This window comes from Schistocerca piceifrons, chromosome 5 (genome assembly GCF_021461385.2).
Source record: "Schistocerca piceifrons isolate TAMUIC-IGC-003096 chromosome 5, iqSchPice1.1, whole genome shotgun sequence".
In the NCBI taxonomy this organism is placed as follows: domain Eukaryota; kingdom Metazoa; phylum Arthropoda; class Insecta; order Orthoptera; family Acrididae; genus Schistocerca; species Schistocerca piceifrons.
In genome coordinates this window covers 552731448-552751014 of record NC_060142.1, presented here as the reverse complement: position 1 = coordinate 552751014, position 19567 = coordinate 552731448, and the positions used below count along the sequence as shown (strand labels likewise).

The 19567-nt window shown below is 38.8% G+C and overlaps 1 protein-coding gene across 1 annotated transcript in view; it reads left to right on the top strand.

Annotated features, from left to right (window-relative positions):
• The window catches only part of LOC124798570 (protein KRI1 homolog), an 83881-nt gene that overhangs the window by 55956 nt on the left and 8358 nt on the right, over positions 1–19567 (top strand). The window contains exon 7 of the mRNA XM_047262031.1: positions 3659–3797. Within this exon, the coding sequence (XP_047117987.1) occupies positions 3659–3797 (139 nt within the window). The remainder of the gene's footprint in view (positions 1–3658; positions 3798–19567) is intronic.

Sequence of the window (19567 nt, the reverse complement as noted above, 5' to 3'; positions counted from 1 at the left end):
CAATCATCATCAGTTATTTTGCTCCCCAAATAGCAAAACTCGTCCACTACTTTGAGTGTCTCATTTCCTAATCTGATTCCCTTAGCGTCACCTGATTTAATTTGACTACATTTCATTATCCTTGTTTTGCTTTTGTTGATGTTTATCTTATATCATCCTTTCAAGAGTCCGTCCATTCCGTTCAGCTGCTCTTCCAGGTCCTTTGCTGTCTCTGACAGAATTACAGTCTCATCAGCAAACCTCAAATTTTTAGTTTCTTCTTCATGGATTTTAATTCCTACTCCAAATTTTTCTTTTGTTTCCTTTACAGTTTGCTCAGTATATAGATTGAATAACATAGGCTACGGCCCTGTCACACTCCCTTCCCAGCCACTGCTGCCCTTTCATGCTCCTCGACTCTTATAACTACCTCGTGTTTTCTGTATAAATTGTAAATAGCCTTTCATTCCCTGTATTTGGCCCCTACCACCTTCAGAATTTGAAAGAGAAAATTCCAGTCAACATTTTCAAAAGCTTTCTCTAAGTCTACAAATGCTAGAAACGTAGGTTTGCCTTTCCTTACTCTATCTCGTAAGATAAGTCATAGGGTCAGTATTGCCTCACGTCTTCCAACATTTCTATGGAATCCAAACTGATCTTCCCCAAGGTCAGCACTTAGCAGTTTTTCCATATGCCTCTAAAGAGTTCATGTTAGTATTTTGCAGCTGTGACTTATTAAACTGATAGTTCGATAATGTTCACACCTGTCAACACCTGATTTCTTTGGGATTGGAATTATTATATTCTTCTTGAAGTCTGAGGGTATTTTGCCTGTCTCACACGTCTCACTCACCAAATGCCGGAGTTTTGTCAGGGCTGGCACTGCCAAGGCTATCAGTAGTTCTAACAGTATGTTGTCTACTCCCAGGACCTTGTTTGGACTCAGATCTTTCATTGATCTGTCAAACTCATCACGCAATATCATATCTCCCATTTCATCTTCATCTACATCCTCTTCAATTTCCATAATACTGCCCACCAGTGCATCACCCTTGTATAGACCCTCTGTGTACTTTCCCTTCTTTGCTTAGAACTGGTTTTCCATCTGAGCTCTTGATATTTGTACAAGTGTGCTCTTTTCTCCAAGTCCCTTTAATTTTCCTGTAGACAGTATCTATCTTACCCCAGTGATATATGCCTCTACATCTTACATTTGTCCTCTAGCCATAGTCATCCTCCTTGCTTAGGCATTTTGCACTTCCTGTTGATCTCATTTTTGATATGTTTGTATTCCTTTTTGCCTGCTTCATTTACTGCATTTTTATACTTTCTCCTTTCATCAATTAAATTCAGTATCTCTTCTGTTACCCAAGGATTTCTACTAGCCCTTGTCTTTTTACCTGCTTTGTCCTCTGCTGCCTTCACCATTTCATCTCTCAAAGCTACCTATTCTTCTTCTATTGTATTTCTTTCACCCGTTCTTGTCAATCGCTCCCTAATGCTCTCTCTGAAACTCTCTACCATCTCTGGTTCTTTCATTTTATCCAGGTCCCATCTCCTTATTTTCCTACCCTTTTGTACTTTCTTCAGTTTTAGTTTACAGTTCATAACCAGTAAATTGTGGTCAGAGTCTACATCTGTCCCTGGAAATGTCTTACAATTTAAAACCTGGTTCCTAAGTCTCTATCTTACCATTATATAATCTATCTGAAACCTTCTTTTGTCTCCAGGCCTCTTCCACATGCACAACCTTCCTTCTTGATTCTTAAACCAAGTGTTAACTATGATTAAGTTATGCTCTGTGCAAAATTCCACCAGGCAGTTTCCTCTTTCATTCCTTACCCCAATTCCATATTCTCCTACTACTTTCCTTCTCTTCATTTTCCTTCTATTGAATTCCAGTCACCCATGACTATTAAATTTTCATCTCCCCCCCCTATCGGAATGATTTCTTTTATGTCATCATATATTTCTTTGTCATCTTCGGAGCTAGTTGGTGTATAAACTTGTACTACTGTGGTAGGCATGGGCTTCATGTCTATCTTGGCTACAATAATGTGTTCACTATGCTGTTTGTAGCAGCTTTCTCGTGCTCCTTTTTTTATTCATTATTAAGCCTACTCCTGCAATATCCCTACTCGATTTTGTATTTATAACCCTGTATTCGCCTGACCAAAAATTGTTTTTCCTGCCACCGAACTTCACTAATTCCCACTGTATCTGACTTTAACCTATCCATTTCCCTTTTTAAATTTGCTAACCTACCTGCCTGATTAAGGGATCTGACATTCCACGCTCCAAGCTGTAGAACTCCAGTTTTGTTTCTCCTGATAACAATGTCCTCCTGAGTAGCCCCTGCCCGGAGAGCTGAATGGGGGACTATTTTACCTCTGGAATATTTTACCCAAGAGGACACCATCATCATGTAACCATACAGTAAAACTGCATGCCCTTGGGAAAAATTACAGCTGTAGTTTCCCCTTGCTTTCAGCAAATCACAGTACCAGCACAGCAAGGCTGTTTTAGTTAATGTTACAAGGCCAGATCAGTCAGTCATCCAGAATGTTGCCCCAGCAGCTACTGAAAAGGCTGCTGCCCCTCTTCAGGAACCACACATTTGTTTGGCCTCTCAACAGATACCCCTCTGTTGTGGTTGCATCTACGGTATGGCTATCTGTATAGTTGAGGCAAGCAAACCTCCCCACCAATGGCAAGGTCCATGGTTCATGGGGATTGTATGTATGTGTGTGAATTTGCGTAGTTTTGTTTTGTCTGCATCTGATGAATGACTCAGTCTGGTAGCTAATAACGTCTAGCAGTCTTTTTCTTTTCAGTGCCACTCAATGCTTTCTCTATGTGATAAATAGCAATCTATATTTTTAATATTGTTGTTATTCTATCTTGGATTTTCTATCTTTAGAGTATATTTGAGATTTTCATAGCTCTTCCCACATGAAAAAAAATCACTGTTGCTGTCAGTCTTCCGCGTAGTACTGTAACCTCTCTCATAATGCCATCCAGCTTTTAATGAAATATATTACAATTGACAGAATCTTCATTCATTCTGAAGTCAAACCTGTATCAAGAGAACACATCATTGTCAACCAAGCTTGATGTAATCCAAACACACACTAATGCTTATATGTGCGTGCATGAACTGTGTCTGTAGGTGAAGAGGATTCGTCGAACTCTTGCAAATAATTGTTGTTTGAGCTTGCAGTTACATTGTAACCACCTTTAGGGATGCTTTGTGTGCTGGCAGTAAAACAGATATTATTTGTGACATGATCTGAGGTCATAAAGCTGAAAAGATTGTGTTTAGAAAACTAACCCAATTGATTTCTTAAAATTTGGGAAGAGTAGCTATTCTTTGGGGATTAGACAATCTCAGCAACAGTATATTATCGGTAACAGTTTTGATAGGGACATTAGCTGATGGCATATACAGTGATAAAGTTATATCCAATGTAAAATACTCTCTTTGAATGAAAGACAAGTGTCAGTGTTGGTCTACCCTTTAAAGGCAAAAGTGTTTAAATCGTTGTAGAGAATAATGTATTTATTGGTTTTAGTAATTTGCTTGTAGAGAAAAGGTTGAGACTTTCACAGTGGTTAGAGTATCAGTCTTAAACAAAAGTTGTCACTTGAGCATCCTCTAAAATGTGTGTTTCAATTGCAGGATGAGGATATTGAAGGAGATTTTGATCCAGAAGAATATGACAAACGAATGAATCAGTTATTCAGTGAGGAGTATTATGCCGAAGAAGGAGATTCAGCAAAGCCAGAATTTCCAGAACTTGATGATGAACTTGAGATTGGTAACTAAAAAATATAGCACTGACAACACAATTATAGTTCATTGACAAACACCTCTGTAGTTCATGACAACAATATTGTGGCAATACTTCAACAAAAATATTTAAGTGTATATTTCTGAGTAGTGTAAAGTGAATGGAATGAATGACAATAATCTACTGCACTGGCTCTCGTAACTTGGATTAGAATATCCTTTTACACTGTCCCTTTTGCTACTGCACAATTTCAGCTGTGTAACCATTGTCAAGTGTATGGTTTAACTCATTAAATGGGTATATTTGGGTTACAGTCAAAACTTACATTTGTCATATGTCATTATAATACAAGTGAGTGGCCAGATTTTAAAATAATCGGCATGATACTAAATATTTCTTAAATAGCTGACATCACTGATGAGCATATTGGGCTGGGTACAGCTGGTCATGATGTGTCATTCTACTTAGCCCAGTCATGGTGGAGCTGCTTGACACTGTAATTTATATGCATAGAAAATGAACTTACATAAGTGAATTAAAAGAAGAATGGGAAGCCGAAGGAGTGTGTGATGTATATGACATATGAAAACTGCTATTCACCACATAGCAGAGATGATGAGTCGCAGATAGGCACAACAAAAGACTGTCACAATGACAGTCTTTTTGCTGTGCCTATCTGCGAGCCAGCATCTCCACTATGTGATGAGTAGCAACTTTTCATAATATTTTTACATTCCATTGTGGATTTTCCATTGTTCAACATATGACAATTGTCAGTGGTGAACTGCAAAAGACTACTACATTTTTATTGTTTTTCAACAAGTTTGTTCCTCTGCTTAAAATATCAGCCCTACATAATACACCCTTTAAGGTCCTTTAAACATCAGTATTTTGGACACACTACCGTGGCATGCCACGGACAGGCAGTATGCGGAAATTGTGGCAAACTACCTTACCATGGTGCAGGCATGGGACAGCCTGCTGAAACCATATGGAAACATCACCCAAACAAAGGCAGAGCACTTTGTGGTGGCTTTTACCACTGTTGGTCAGGGTCCATCATTCTGCCACTACCATACAACCACATTGAACTTCAGACCCAAAAATACTGAGTCCTGTAACTGTCCTTTCCTTTGTGGGGGGCTGGATTTGGCTTCTAATATGGCACTTGATGTGCCCAGTCATGACTGAATCTAAGATGGCATGTGAACAAAATCAAAGAAATTCCTCCTAGAAATCGCAACTTGTAAAGGGAGGCATTTTTCCCCCACCCCCCTCCCCTCATGTACATACACACAAACCACAAATCCAGGGAAGGACTTAAATTCAGCAGTACGCCAGTGGTTCCGTAAATGTCACCGTAATGAAGAATGACTTTGGAGTCAATGGTCAAACACTGCGTAGCCTGTATACATGAGATAATGTATGTTTTAATTCAGTTTTTTATGGAGTTGTAAATAGCACTGTAACTATAATGCAATATTCACAGACGAGTCCAAGTGAATTGACACTTTTGACTTCTTCAAGATCCATCAGTCAAACTAATTTCATTGCCGGACATTGTCGGAAGGAGAGTTATTTCTATGTCAAATGGAAAAGCTCCCAAAATAGAAGTTTCATTGCCCAGATTGCATCTGATACATATACTGATTACTAGTTTCTGCAAAGTTATATTCCCATCTTCAGGTCATGAGATACATGAATTATTAAGTCCTTACATGTGCCACATTGTCATCTGATCACTGAAAACACAGAGGTAAACTGAAAGCAGACACACTCCCATGCAACATTAAGTACATTAAAATAAGAGCCAGAACTGTATAAGCAGGGCACAGAGATGTCAGATATGAGGAGGTCCTCAAAAGACACCAAACTAAATGTTTCGTTTGCAGAGATTTTGTAGTACTGCATTTTGCTGCTAGGAGCACATAGTGCAAACATTCCAGAGTCAGTAAGCCTAGTGTCGTTTTGCTGAAGAAGGTCAGGACTAGTTTTGGCAGAGTTTATGATGACAGCTGTTTTGTGTGATAGTTGTTTTTGCAATGGCTGGTTTTCATGAATAGCATATGGTGGTGAAAGTCTGCTTTTTGCTTGGAAATATTGGAACAGAAATTCTTGGAATGTTAAAAGCAGCATACAAGGGCAATGCTATGGGGAAAACTCAAGTGTTTGAGTGGTTTTCCCGTTTCAAAAATGGTGAAATGTCATTTGATGACAAACCTCATTGTGGTCAACCTCTCACAGTCCAAACACAGGAAAATGTTGAAAATATTCATGCATTCATCAACAAAGATTGACAACGGACCGTTGAAGAAATTGTGGAGCTTTTTGGAGTGACTTGGAGTTCAGTGTAGTGAATTGTGACAGAAGATTTGGGAATGAAAAGAGTGGCTGCCAAATTCATGACATGACTGCTGACTGCTGAAAAAACAAGGTCACATGGAAGTATGGAGTGCTTTGATAGAAGAGTCCCAAAATGATTCAAACTTTTTTCCAAAAATGATCGCAGGTGATGAAACTTTATGCTATGCATATAATCCTGAATCAAAGCAACAGTAAAGCCAGTAGAAGATTTCAAGTGCGCTTCAAGAGAGCTCGTCGGGTGAAATCAAATGTTAAAACAATGCTGATTTGTTTTTTCGATGTTAGAAGAGTTGTGCATTCAGAGTTTGTTCCACAGAGTCAGACAGTTAACCGGGCTTTCTGATTGGAAGTTTTGAAAAGATTGCACAGCAGTGTGCAGAAAATGTGCCATGATGTGTGGCAGTCGGGTGACTGTTTTCTCCATCGTGACAATGCCCCTGCTTACAAAGACCTGCCGTCACAACAGTTCTTGACCAAAAATAGTATGGCCCCTGTTCCGCACTCCTATACTCACCTGACCTTGCCCCTTGTGACTTGCTGATGTTGCTGAGGTGAAGAAAAACGCAATGGAGGTGGAGTCAAGAATCATAGAAGTCAAATTTAAACAATGTTTTGAAAAATGGAATATAAGATTAGACACGGGTATTAGTGCAAGTGAAGAGTAGTTTGAAAAGGTCTCAGAGTTTGTGATTAAAATGTGAATAAATAAGTTAAAAATATAAAAGGTTCGGTTTCTTTTGGATGCCCTCTTGCACATCAGATAGTGTACATCCACTGCCACCAGATGTCTGTATATTGATAACTGATTTCATATGGAGCAGCATGTGTGGGATGATGAAAATCCCTGTGCGGTTGCAGAAAGAAGGCATCAACATCATTTCTCTAACAATGGCCGGGACACTGTTCTTGGTGAAAAATCACTAGGGCAGTCACATTGCACCACAAATATTAAATAGGGATCATTTAACTAATTCCTTGTTTACATTTTGTGTACCTTGTTGGAGAATGTGCCATGTCAGCAAAGACTACAGATGTGTGTTGTGCACAATAGTCCACCAGCATACTACCTCTGCAATGTGCAAGTTAATCTGATGCTAATATTTCGGAACCACGGTATTGATTGGGGAAGCTCCACACCATGGCCTCCCCATTTCCTAGACTTCAGTCTTCTAGACTCTTGAAGGCATTAGTCTACATCACCGCAGTCAACAATGTCCAGACACTACAGGTTCACATCTTCAATGCCTGCCAGCACTTACAACAACAACAACGGGGTGTGTTTCAAAGAATTTGTGAGTCCCTACGGTGGAGGGCAGAGGGGTGCATTGCCGAGGACAGACAACACATTGAGCACCTCCTATAACATATCTGCAGATGTCATGTGTTTATTGGACCTATTTTTTGTTTTTGTGGGTACTACCAGCCCTCAAATATCCAACACCTTTTTTTAAAAACACATGTACATGTTATTTATAAAACTAAAAAATGTCAAGAGTTGAACCACTGAACATTTACCATTGAAGGATATGGCTTTAGTGCATTGACAGAATGTTGGAATGAAGCTTTGGCTCTGTCCACTGGAAGAAATTTTGAGAAAATGAAATGTCCACTAGTCAAGCATACTTCATAGTGCAAGAAAAGAGAGATTGCTATTTACTGTAAAGATGATATGTTAAGTTGCAGACAGGCACAATTAAAAGACCCTTACACCTAAGCTTTCAGTAAGTGTCTTTTAATTGTGCCTGTCTGCAACTTGTCATCTTTGCAATAAGTAGCAATCTTATCTTTTCCTGCACTGTTGATATTCCTACCTGGAAATTTCCATTGTTTGATACTTTATTTTCCTGGTTCTTCCCAGTTCTAATGTTACCTTCTACTACAAAATCAAATCATCCAGCTCCAAATTCTGACCTAAGCTTTCAGTAAGTGTCTTTTAATTGTGCCTGTCTGCAACTTGTCATCTTTGCAATAAGTAGCAATCTTATCTTTTCCTGCACTGTTGATATTCCTACCTGGAAATTTCCATTGTTTGATACTTTATTTTCCTGGTTCTTCCCAGTTCTAATGTTACCTTCTACTACAAAATCAAATCATCCAGCTCCAAATTCTGACATTCAGCACCTGACATGATAATTTGTTCCCACAAAAAGTGCACTGGTCAGTGGAATCCAGGAACATTTTTACGTCTGAGGCCCTTCAGACTAATTCCCTTGATCCCTCAAGCCAAAATGATAAAATAGACACAAGGTCCATTTTTGTCTACTTTCATTGTTCAGGAACCATAAATCTCGGGCAACATTGTATGTGGATTGTCATTTGAAATGGCAGAAAGTAATCTCTTTAGACAAGAACCATATCAACCTCTCCCACAGTGATGGATGCGTATGTGCTAGTGCTACCATAGTGTTCACAATGTGGCAGCGTACATTTTTAAGCAGCATAGTATAGAACTGCCAAGAGCATTGATTCCAGTTGGAACAACAGCTGCTAAGTCAGCAAAAATTTGGACTTTGAGGAACTGCTTTTCATTCAGGAAACTGTATATGTCATGTTTCAGAACAATTTATGGTCACAGTTTGTGAGAATGTACAAGCTTACTTCAGTAATAGATGGCTGCTGCTCTGCTGCTCCATTTGCCTGTATGTTTGCTTGGCATGTTGCCCATTGAACATGTCTGGGATGTGATGGATCTGCAATATGTATAAATTCCCAAGAAATATATCTGGCCCCCGTTGACACCACAGAATTTAGTCTCTTGATAGCAGCATAATGAATCTTCATACTATACTCGGTTGTCCAAGTCACAGACCATGTAAAATGTGATCAGCTCTGTATTGAATTACTCTTCATCTGTACCATGTAATTTATTTCAGCCATGTGTATTTTTAAAAGTTTTTCTCAAATGTTAGTGTATATTTATATTTTTTTGTTTAACCTATTTGCAATAAATAGTATACCAGTTATGACTGGCAATCATCTTGAGCAGAGCACTGCATGCAACAGTCAAACTCTTACATATGGTCTATGTGATATTACATTATGCAGAGCTGCAGTTACTTGGGTACATAGAATTTAGACTGCAGCAGTACCATAAACTATATGTGCTGGCAAAGACTGATATACCTAGGTGTAAAGCTTATTGAAGCTCTGTAATATATTTATTTATTTATTTTTATTCATCAGCCTTCAGTCGCCAATGATATTTCTTTTACAGCACAGTTCATTTCTGGCCCTGAGGGCTCATCTTCAGTTGCTTACGACATTATTTTGCCATTATTTTTACATGTTAGGGTTTCCACTGGTCCTTTTAAATACATTTTAGTCTGGTGGCAAAACAAATGCCATTAAAATAAACAGCTGCCAGGAATAATTTTTTTTTATTCTATTATTAGCTGTGTAGACTTGAAGTACAGATAATGTGCAGTGTAAAATTGCAGAGTTTGGACATTTAATAGTAATGTAATGTCCAAAATCAGTGTTTTCATTTTGTAAGTTTTTGTGCATGTGTAACTTTGATAATGAGTGATCTTTATGCTATGGATAGATGACATCAAGAGATTATTGAAGCTCAGCAGTAAGATACAGGTGACAAACACTCACAAAATTACAGCAGCAACAATTGAATGGATGTAAATGCACAGTGATTATAGGGATAGTGGCAAAAGCAATACATGCTGTGCTGTGGAGCAGTCAGTATGTTTGGAAATGAAGAACACACTTTGTGTGTTGCGATTGCAGAGTAGACATTTTTGTCTGTTTCAACAATCTTATGCTGCCAATTTTATAGTATGTTCCGTATCAGATGATGGCAGCAAAAGATGGCTTAAACTGGTCATCTTGGAATAATAAAATTGTCTCCACTGTGACCATGGCATATGAAGTGTGTTCTTCATTTCCAAAACATGGTTTATTGAGAAAAGGGTGTCTTAACAAGAATCCGCAGAAGACTCCAAGAAATTAGAAAAGGCAGAGCAATGATGCGACAGTCAATATGGTTGCCAAGAATCTTGTCTGACATTGAAAAACTGATTGATCAATGCCCACAGTGCAACATAAAGACAAAGAATTCACACAAAACACTTTCCCTTTCAGAATTTCGACAGTGGCCCAGGAATTGAGTTGTTGCTGATTTATTCAAGTTGTCTGGCAAATAAAATTTGCTTATAACTGATTATAACTATCAAGAAATTGCACTGTTGCATTCTTTATCATGAGTCAGAGGTTATGAAACATTTAAAGTCTATGTTTTCACATCGTGGTACATTGAAGAAATTTGTGAGTGACATTGGGGCTCATTTTGGAGTATTACTCACACCTGAATATTCACAGTTTGCAAAAGAAGTATCATTTTTGTGTAAAACAAGTGGTCAAAATTTCCACAAAGGAGTGGATTAATTGAAGCTGGAATCAGAACCATTAAACAGAATCTGTTGAAGAATGATGATGGCTATCAGACTGTACAAAGCTACAGAGCAACACCACTCGACAATGGGTTTTCACTAGTGAAACTTTTAATGGAAAGATGGATATGAATGGGTGGAACAATCAATGTCACAACAGTAGTCTTAACCAAAAGTACCAGACATAAAGTGTCATCAGTAAAAAGAATTGAAAAAAGGTCAAATGTTTTGTGGAATCATTTCCCAAGAGAAGAAACAAAATAGATTATAGAAATATTTAACATTTCTTTGAATGTTGTTCAAAATCATGTACTTTTTTTTTATTGGGAAAGGCAAGCAAGCAAAACCAATGATAAGGACAGTACTTGGTAGGGAGACAGTACTTATTGTGCCATAAATGTTATTTTTCCTGGTATATGAATGGTTCCCTACAGAAACGTTATTTTTGAGGCTGAAAAATTGATGGGACTTTTTTACACCTTTGGCCATAAATAATAGAAATTTGTTAAGGCCACACAGTAGCAGACTTTGCATGGTCTACGTATTTCTCCAGACAGGTATCCTCCTGTACTCTTTAAAATACTGAGATTGTAAGTAAACATTGAACTTCAGGCTCTCAATCAGCATTTCATTTCCTGCACGTGATATTGAGCAACATTCAAAGGTGCATCAAATGTTTCTCTAATCTATTTTATTTCTTAACTTTAGATAAATGATTTCACAAAACGTTTGATCCTTCCCAATGTCTTTTTATTTCAAGTTTTGTCCAGAAAACATGCGGTTTAATATACTTATTAAGTATTTATCAGTATTCTATTATTATTAAGAGTATGTAGATCAAGAGAAAGCAGATAAGTTCCAACTTCTGTTATGATTTGATGTTTATTTTATTTTTTCAACATGAAATAAAGTAACCCACAATTTCGAATGTGATGAGAAGTGGAATCCTGGTAACTTTTTCAGCTCTTGATTTGGTTGACCTTCATGCTCACTGTTGTCACTGCCAAAGAGCAATGTGATCATAGTTTAGGAAATCATTCCATTCTAAAATGTTGCCCTGTGCCAAATGGCAGAAGGCCTTTCAAACACAATACACAACCATAGAACAGTCAATCTTTTTCATTATAAACTAAAATGAGAAAAAGAGTCCTAAGATCGAGATCTGCTCAACACCATATAGGCTTGACCAGTGACGAATATTCATCTGTCCAAGTAGACCACACTAGAAGCCAAAGTAAGCCCTGCTGAGTGTCAGAGACAGCTGAAGTTGCTGGATTTTATGTATCATTAATTAAAATGTTGAGAGAATCATCAAAGTGAATGAGAACTTAAAGTGGTTGCTGACCTTTGTGAAGCTGATCTGAATGCATCCAACGAATCTCAACAATTCACCAAGCACGCCATTGATGAGACCAGTGCCAACTGGAATGTTTAACTCTCAGTGTATATCGAGTGCTAACCCCAATAACGATTTCATCAGCAAGTCCACCACAGTCACTGCCATTTCAGTTGTGGTGCTTACTCGGTCCCGGCTTTCGTGCTTCCTCTGACATTTTGGAGTACATATCCATGCCAGGAAATTTATAAACTTTTCCAGCCAGTTCTGCAAGCCGCTAATGGCCCCAGGCAATGCACTGTGCGTTTGTTGGACGTATGTGAAACAACTGCTTTACACTCACCAATCTCAAATCAACCTCAGATTATAATTCTGCTGTAGATGACATCCGTTTCATCAGAAGCGAAGTTGCCTTCATGAAGTTGAAGCAGTTCAGTGAAGACATTACCTTGCTGTCACATACCCTGTGGGAGCTCCACCAAACTGAAGAATTGGCACAGGTTAAAATTATGCTCATAAGGTTTCGGCTGCTTGAAAATCCATGAGCCAGGAAGAGATTGCAATTGAAACAGATCTCCAATGAGAACAATGTTTAAATTACTGAATTCCCATTTGGCCATTGTTTGGCTTTTCTGAGACTCCTGCTGATTGCAGCTAACATTTCTTATGGAATTGTAGAGCATTTATCAAGTATGACCCAATGATTGTCTCTGAATTTAGTGAATTCGTTCTCTGCTTGTTCACCAGCCAATGGCACAAAAGGAATTTGATGCTTCTGGTCATTTTGAAGGTTGAAAGAGCAATGGCAAGTCATTCCTTTTGTGTTCTTAGCTGTTACACCAGTTGGTGCAGTGTCAAGGATGGCATCAGCCTTGCTGTACACAGTTTGTACCAATTCACACATTTCTCTGGGGACAAAGTTTTTGCCTGTTCCAATGCCTCCAGAAGTGAATAAGCATAGAGGTGTCTGAATAGTTGATGCCTACATTGATTTAATGTTTGTCAAGGCGGTATAATTTTCTCTGCTCAGTTGTGAGTGTATTGTGCCTGACTTTTGTCTTCTCTCTTTAAATTTTGATAAAACACAGTATATACAGTTCCGTACAGTAAATGGCACAACTCCAGTAATAAATATAGACTTTGAAGAGAAGTCTGTAGCTAAGGTAAAATTTTCAAAATTTTTAGGTGTCTCCATTGATGAGAGGTTAAACTGGAAGCAACACATTGATGGTCTGCTGAAATGTCTGAGATCAGCAACGTATGCTATTAGGGTTATTGCAAATTTTGGTGATAAGAATCTCAGTAAATTAGCTTACTATGCCTACTTTCATTCACTGCTTTCGTATGGCATCATATTCTGGGGTAATTCATCGTTGAGTAGAAAAGTATTCATTGCTCAAAAACGTGTAATCAGAATAATTGCTGGAGCCCATCCACAGTCATCCTGCAGACATCTATTTAAGGATCTAGGGATCCTCACAGTATATATATTCACTTATGAAATTTGTTGTTAATATTCCAACCCAGTTCAAAAGTAATAGCAGTGTGCATAGCTATAACACCAGGAGAAAGGATGATCTTCACTATGCAGGGTTAAATCTGACTTTAGCACAGAAAGGGGTAAGTTATGCTGCCACAAAAGTCTTTGGTCACCTACCAAACAGCATCAAAAGCCTGACAGATAGCCAACTAACATTTAAAAATAAATTAAAAGAATTTCTAGATGACAACTCCTTCTACTCATTGGCTGAATTTTTAGATATAAATTAAGGTGGGGGGGGGGGGGGGGTGTGACAACAACAACAACAACAACAACTTAAACATTAGTGTCATGCAATATTTTGTGTAACGTAATATCTTGTACAGACATCTTTTATTAACCTGACACGTTCCACATCATTACGAAGTGTCGTATTCATGATCTATAGAACAAGTATTAATCTAATCTAATCTTCAACTGACTTGTATCCAACACTTGTCCAAAACAGCAGCCATGACCATTCTTCTTTGTGAACGTTGTACAGAAATACACACTGCCTACTTGATGGCACTACTTAAGATTGCAAAGCACTTCAACTACTTCTTTTGACATCTCTCGATTGTTGAGAATGCTGCGTGCCATCAAATGAAGGGCAGTGTTTTTGCCACCTCCTTTTCAATGACCTTTTTCTACACCCAGTCAGATATTTATGCTGATAACGTCTTTCTCAGCTTTGGCTACATATTTCAAAATATAAATGGCAATATCAGTCTTGGAACCAGATGGTTGAAAGTTCATGTTGACTTGCTGTAGCTTGAGATTATCAGGATTATAGTAATTCACTATTGACTCATCTGCTGGCCATTTGCAGATGACAAATCAAGTTGTTTTTTCTTCAATTTTAAGAACTGTCGTATTCTCATGGGTTTCACAAGGAAAATCAAAGCTGCAGTGTATATTCCTTCCTTGTGATGATTGTGCATCTGACACATCTGTACCAGTTGGTGCAATTGCTCTCTGTGCTTTGCAAGATTGCAATCCATCACCTACTCAATGTACGTGATTCCAGCAGCTGAATATACAACAGGAGCATCTTCAATCCAGAGGAGAACTTCAATCCAGAGCAAAACTTGAGCATGCCCAAAACCACACACACACACACAAAAAAGTCGTCATCGATAACATGTCTTTTCAATACATTTGACTTCAAAATTACGTTGTATAAGTGCTTGGAAAAGTGATGATAAAAATAGTGTGTCAGTGAACAGGATATTTGCTAATAATGACATCCTGTCATCCATTGTCAGATTCTCAAGAGTTTTGACATTGTAGCACCGACCATAACCAACAGATTGCTCATCACTTCAGGCTAGAAAAGGTTGCTAGAGCTGAGAATGAGGAACCAAAAAGGAAGTCCTAATTGTTGACCATTTCAATGAGATTACTTGACGTGCTTCTCAAGTAATTTGCATAAGAAACTGTATTCTTCAAAAGCAAGCTCATATCTGTGGACATCAACATATTTGGTGGTCCAGATCCTGGAGTGCTGATTTCGCTCTAGACACTGATATTGTTATTCATGTGCTCATACACAACTCTTTGATGGCAACTTTGCAGGCACCATTTTTTGAATATGTACATTGTTTGCAGAGCTAGCCAGTTGCCTGAAATTGACAGGACTGACAATGACAGACAGATGGTTCTGCTTCTTGAGGTAATTAAAAGTAGAGTGTGTGTTTTTTATCAGATGTTGGACTACTTCATGATATTAACGACAGCAAGTCTTCTGTGATCATGATTAGATTAGATTAGATTAGATTAATACTAGTTCCATGGATCATGAATACGATATTTCGTAATGATGTGGAACGAGTCGAATTTTCCAATACATGACATAATTAGGTTAATTTAACAACATACTTAAGTTAATATAACAACTTTATTTTTTTGTGTTTTTTTCTTTATTTTTTATTTTTATTTTTTTATATTTTTGTTTTGTTTTTTTTTCTTTTTTTCTTAATTTATATCTAAAAATTCCTCTATGGAGTAGGAGGAGTTGTCATTCAGAAATTCTTTTAATTTCTTCTTAAATACTTGTTGGTTATCTGTCAGACTTTTGATACTGTTTGGTAAGTGACCAAAGACTTTAGTGCCAGTATAATTCACCCCTTTCTGTGCCAAAGTTAGATTTAATCTTGAATAGTGAAGATCGTCCTTTCTCCTATTATTGTAGTTATGCACACTGCTATTACTTTTGAATTGGGTTTGGTTGTTAATAACAAATTTCATAAGAGAGTATATATACTGAGAAGCTACTGTGAATATCCCTAGATCCTTAAATAAATGTCTGCAGGATGATCTTGGGTGGACTCCAGCTATTATTCTGATTACACGCTTTTGTGCAATAAATACTTTATTCCTCAGTGATGAATTACCCCAAAATATGATGCCATATGAAAGTAATGAGTGAAAATAGGCGTAGTAAGCTAATTTACTAAGATGTTTATCACCAAAATTTGCAATGACCCTTATTGCATAAGTAGCTGAACTCAAACGTTTCAGCAGATCATCAATGTGTTTCTTCCAATTTAATCTCTCATCAATGGACATACCTAAAAATTTGGAATATTCTACCTTAGCTATATGCTTCTGATTAAGGTCAATATTTATTAATGGCGTCATACCATTCACTGTACGGAACTGTATGTACTGTGTCTTATCAAAATTCAGTGAGAGTCCGTTTACAAGGAACCACTTAGTAATTTTCTGAAAGACAGTATTGACAATTTCATCAGTTAATTCTTGTTTCTCAGGTGTGATTACTATACTTGTATCATCAGCAAAGAGAACTAACTTTGCCTCTTCATGAATATAGAATGGCAAGTCATTAATATATAATAAGAACAACAAAGGACCCAAGACTGACCCTTGTGGAACCCCATTCTTGATAGTTTCCCAGTTTGAGGAATGTGCTGATCTTTGCATGTTACGAGAACTACTTATTTCAACTTTCTGCACTCTTCCAGTTAGGTACGAATTAAACCATTTGTGCACTGTCCCACTCATGCCACAATACTTGAGCTTGTCTAGCAGAATTTCATGATTTACACAATCAAAAGCCTTTGAGAGATCACAAAAAATCCCAATGGGTGGTGTTCGGTTATTCAGATCATTCAAAATTTGACTGGTGAAAGCATATATGGCATTTTCTGTTGAAAAACCTTTCTGGAAACCAAACTGACATTTTGTTAGTACTTCATTTTTACAGATATGTGAAGCTACTCTTGAATACATTACTTTCTCAAAAATTTTGGATAAAGCTGTTAGAAGGGAGATTGGACGGTAATTGTTGACATCAGATCTATCCCCCTTTTTATGCAAAGGTATAACAATAGCATATTTCAGTCTATCAGGGAAAATGCCCTGTTCCAGAGAGCTATTACACATGTGGCTGAGAATCTTACTTATCTTTTGAGAACAAGCTTTTAGTATTTTGCTGGAAATGCCATCAATTCCATGTGAGTTTTTGCTTTTAAGCAAGTTTATTATTTTCCTAATTTCAGAGGGAGAAGTGGGGGAGATTTCAATTGTATCAAATTGCATAGGTATGGCCTCTTCCATTAACAGCCTAGCATCTTCTAATGAACACCTGGATCCTACTACACTCCTGGAAATTGAAATAAGAACACCGTGAATTCATTGTCCCAGGAAGGGGAAACTTTATTGACACATTCCTGGGGTCAGATACATCACATGATCACACTCACAGAACCACAGGCACATAGATACAGGCAACAGAGCATGCACAATGTCGGCACTAGTACAGTGTATATCCACCTTTCGCAGCAATGCAGGCTGCTATTCTCCCATGGAGACGATCGTAGAGATGCTGGATGTAGTCCTGTGGAACAGCTTGCCATGCCATTTCCACCTGGCGCCTCAGTTGGACCAGCATTCGTGCTGGACGTGCAGACCGCGTGAGACGACGCTTCATCCAGTCCCAAACATGCTCAATGGGGGACAGATCTGGAGATCTTGCTGGCCAGGGTAGTTGACTTACACCTTCTAGAGCACGTTGGGTGGCACGGGATACATGCGGACGTGCATTGTCCTGTTGGAACAGCAAGTTCCCTTGCTGGTCTAGGAATGGTAGAACGATGGGTTCGATGACAGTTTGGATGTACCGTGCACTATTCAGTGTCCCCTCGACGATCACCAGTGGTGTACGGCCAGTGTAGGAGATCGCTCCCCACACCATGATGCCGGGTGTTGGCCCTGTGTGCCTCGGTCGTATGCAGTCCTGATTGTGGCGCTCACCTGCACGGCGCCAAACACGCATACGACTATCATTGGCACCAAAGCAGAAGCGACTCTCATCGCTGAAGACGACACGTCTCCATTCGTCCCTCCATTCACGCCTGTCGCGACACCACTGGAGGCGGGCTGCACGATGTTGAGGTGTGAGCGGAAGACGGCCTAACGGTGTGCGGGACCGTAGCCCAGCTTCATGGAGACGGTTGCGAATGGTCCTCGCCGATACCCCAGGAGCAACAGTGTCCCTAATTTGCTGGGAAGTGGCGGTGCGGTCCCCTACGGCACTGCGTAGGATCCTACGGTCTTGGCGTGCATCCGTGCATCGCTGCAGTCCGGTCCCAGGTCGACGGGCATGTGCACCTTCCGCCGACCACTGGCGACAACATCGATGTACTGTGGAGACCTCACGCCCCACGTGTTGAGCAATTCGGCGGTACGTCCACCCGGCCTCCCGCATGCCCACTATACGCCCTCGCTCAAAGTCCGTCAACTGCACATACGGTTCACGTCCACGCTGTCGCGGCATGCTACCAGTGTTAAAGACTGCGATGGAGCTCCGTATGCCACGGCAAACTGGCTGACACTGACGGCGGCGGTGCACAAATGCTGCGCAGCTAGCGCCATTCAACGGCCAACACCGCGGTTCCTGGTGTGTCCGCTGTGCCGTGCGTGTGATCATTGCTTGTACAGCCCTCTCGCAGTGTCCGGAGCAAGTATGGTGGGTCTGACACACCGGTGTCAATGTGTTCTTTTTTCCATTTCCAGAAGTGTATATCCACAACATTTAGAAAATGATTATTAAAAATATTTTCAACTTCTGACTTTTTGTTCGTAAAGCTTTCATTCAATTTGATGGTAATACTGTCTTCCTCTGCTCTTGGTTGACCTGTTTCTCTTTTAATAATATTCCAAATTGTTTTAATTTTATTATCAGAGTTGCTGATTTCAGACATGATACACATACTCCTGGATTTTTTAATAACTTTTCTTAATATAACACAGTAGTTTTTATAATTTTTGATAGTTTCTGGGTCACTACTCTTTCTTGCTGTCAGATACATTTCCCTTTTCCGGTTACAAGATATTTTTATACCCTTAGTAAGCCATGGTTTGTTACAAGGTTTCTTACGAGTATATTTAACTATTTTCTTGGGGAAGCAGTTTTCAAATGCATTTACAAAAATGTCATGAAATAAATTATATTTTAAATTGGCATCAGGTTCACGGTACACCTCATCCCAGTCTAACTGCTGTAGGCTTTCCCTGAAATTTGCAATTGTTAAATCGTTGACTGAACGTACTACTTTGGAGGACTGTTTAGTATTGCTGAATGGAGCTATGTCATATATTGTAACTAGCTGTGCACCATGATCAGAAAGACCATTCTCAACAGGCTGAGCATTTATCTGGTTAAACTTATCTTGGTCTATAAAGAAGTTATCTATCAGTGAGCTGCTATCCTTTACCACCCGAGTAGGAAAATCAATAACGGGTGTCAAATTGAAAGAACCGAGTAATACTTCAAGGTCATTTTTCCTATTACCCTCTTTCAGAGAATCTACATTGAAGTCCCCACAAATAATAATTTGCTTCCCCCTGTCTGACAGATAGCACAACAAGGAGTCCAAATTTTTCAGAAATAGATGAAAATTTCCTGATGGGGACCTATATACAGTTACAATTATAAATGTGCCTTTATTTAATTTAAGCTCACAGGCACATGCTTCTATATGTTTCTCTACACAAAACTTTTTTGTTTCTATACTTTTTGCACAATGATAACTTTTGACATATATGGCAACTCCTCCTTTCTCCATATTTTCTCTCATTACATGTGCAGAGAGCTTATAACCACTTACATTTACCTTATCCATATCGGTAACAATGTGATGCTCAGACAGGC